Source organism: Penaeus monodon, chromosome 22 (genome assembly GCF_015228065.2).
Source record: "Penaeus monodon isolate SGIC_2016 chromosome 22, NSTDA_Pmon_1, whole genome shotgun sequence".
NCBI lineage: Eukaryota > Metazoa > Arthropoda > Malacostraca > Decapoda > Penaeidae > Penaeus > Penaeus monodon.
In genome coordinates this window covers 15,187,472-15,187,917 of record NC_051407.1, presented here as the reverse complement: position 1 = coordinate 15,187,917, position 446 = coordinate 15,187,472, and the positions used below count along the sequence as shown (strand labels likewise).

The window sequence follows — 446 nt, the reverse complement described above, 5'->3', positions numbered from 1 at the left end:
ATACACAGATAAGTAAACCACAAAAAAAAACTAAAACGTCACAGATATATCCCACCTGCAGCAAAGCGCCTCCTCCGCTGGCCTGGCCGAACGTCGACGGGTTCGAAAAGGACAAGTCTTGAGCATTGCCTCCGAAGCTCGTCTGCCCCAAGTTATTGTGCCCGCCGACATTCCCCTGGCCCAAATTCCCCTGGATGAAGTTTCCTTGGCCCAAATTCCCCTGGATGAAGTTTCCCTGGCCCAAAGTCCCCTGGCCTAAAAGTCCCTGGTTGCCCTGGTTGTTGTACGTCTGGGGCGTTGCGAGGGCGAGGGAGACGGAGGACAGCACTAAGGCCGCTGTTGTCGCCATTGCTAAGAAGTGATGGTGGGGATGGCGCGGAGGGGGAGCCATATCTGGGTGGGGGGGAGAAAGGGTTTTGTTAGCGGGGTTGTGGCGAAAAGGGGGT

General features: G+C 56.1%; 1 protein-coding gene across 2 annotated transcripts in view; it reads right to left on the bottom strand.

Annotated features, from left to right (window-relative positions):
- LOC119586944 overlaps positions 1-446 on the bottom strand; it is a 22,062-nt gene that overhangs the window by 9,594 nt on the left and 12,022 nt on the right. For both annotated transcript variants that reach the window (XM_037935675.1, XM_037935677.1), the window contains exon 3: positions 56-393. In XM_037935675.1, coding sequence (XP_037791603.1) covers positions 56-393 — 338 coding nt within the window. The remainder of the gene's footprint in view (positions 1-55; positions 394-446) is intronic.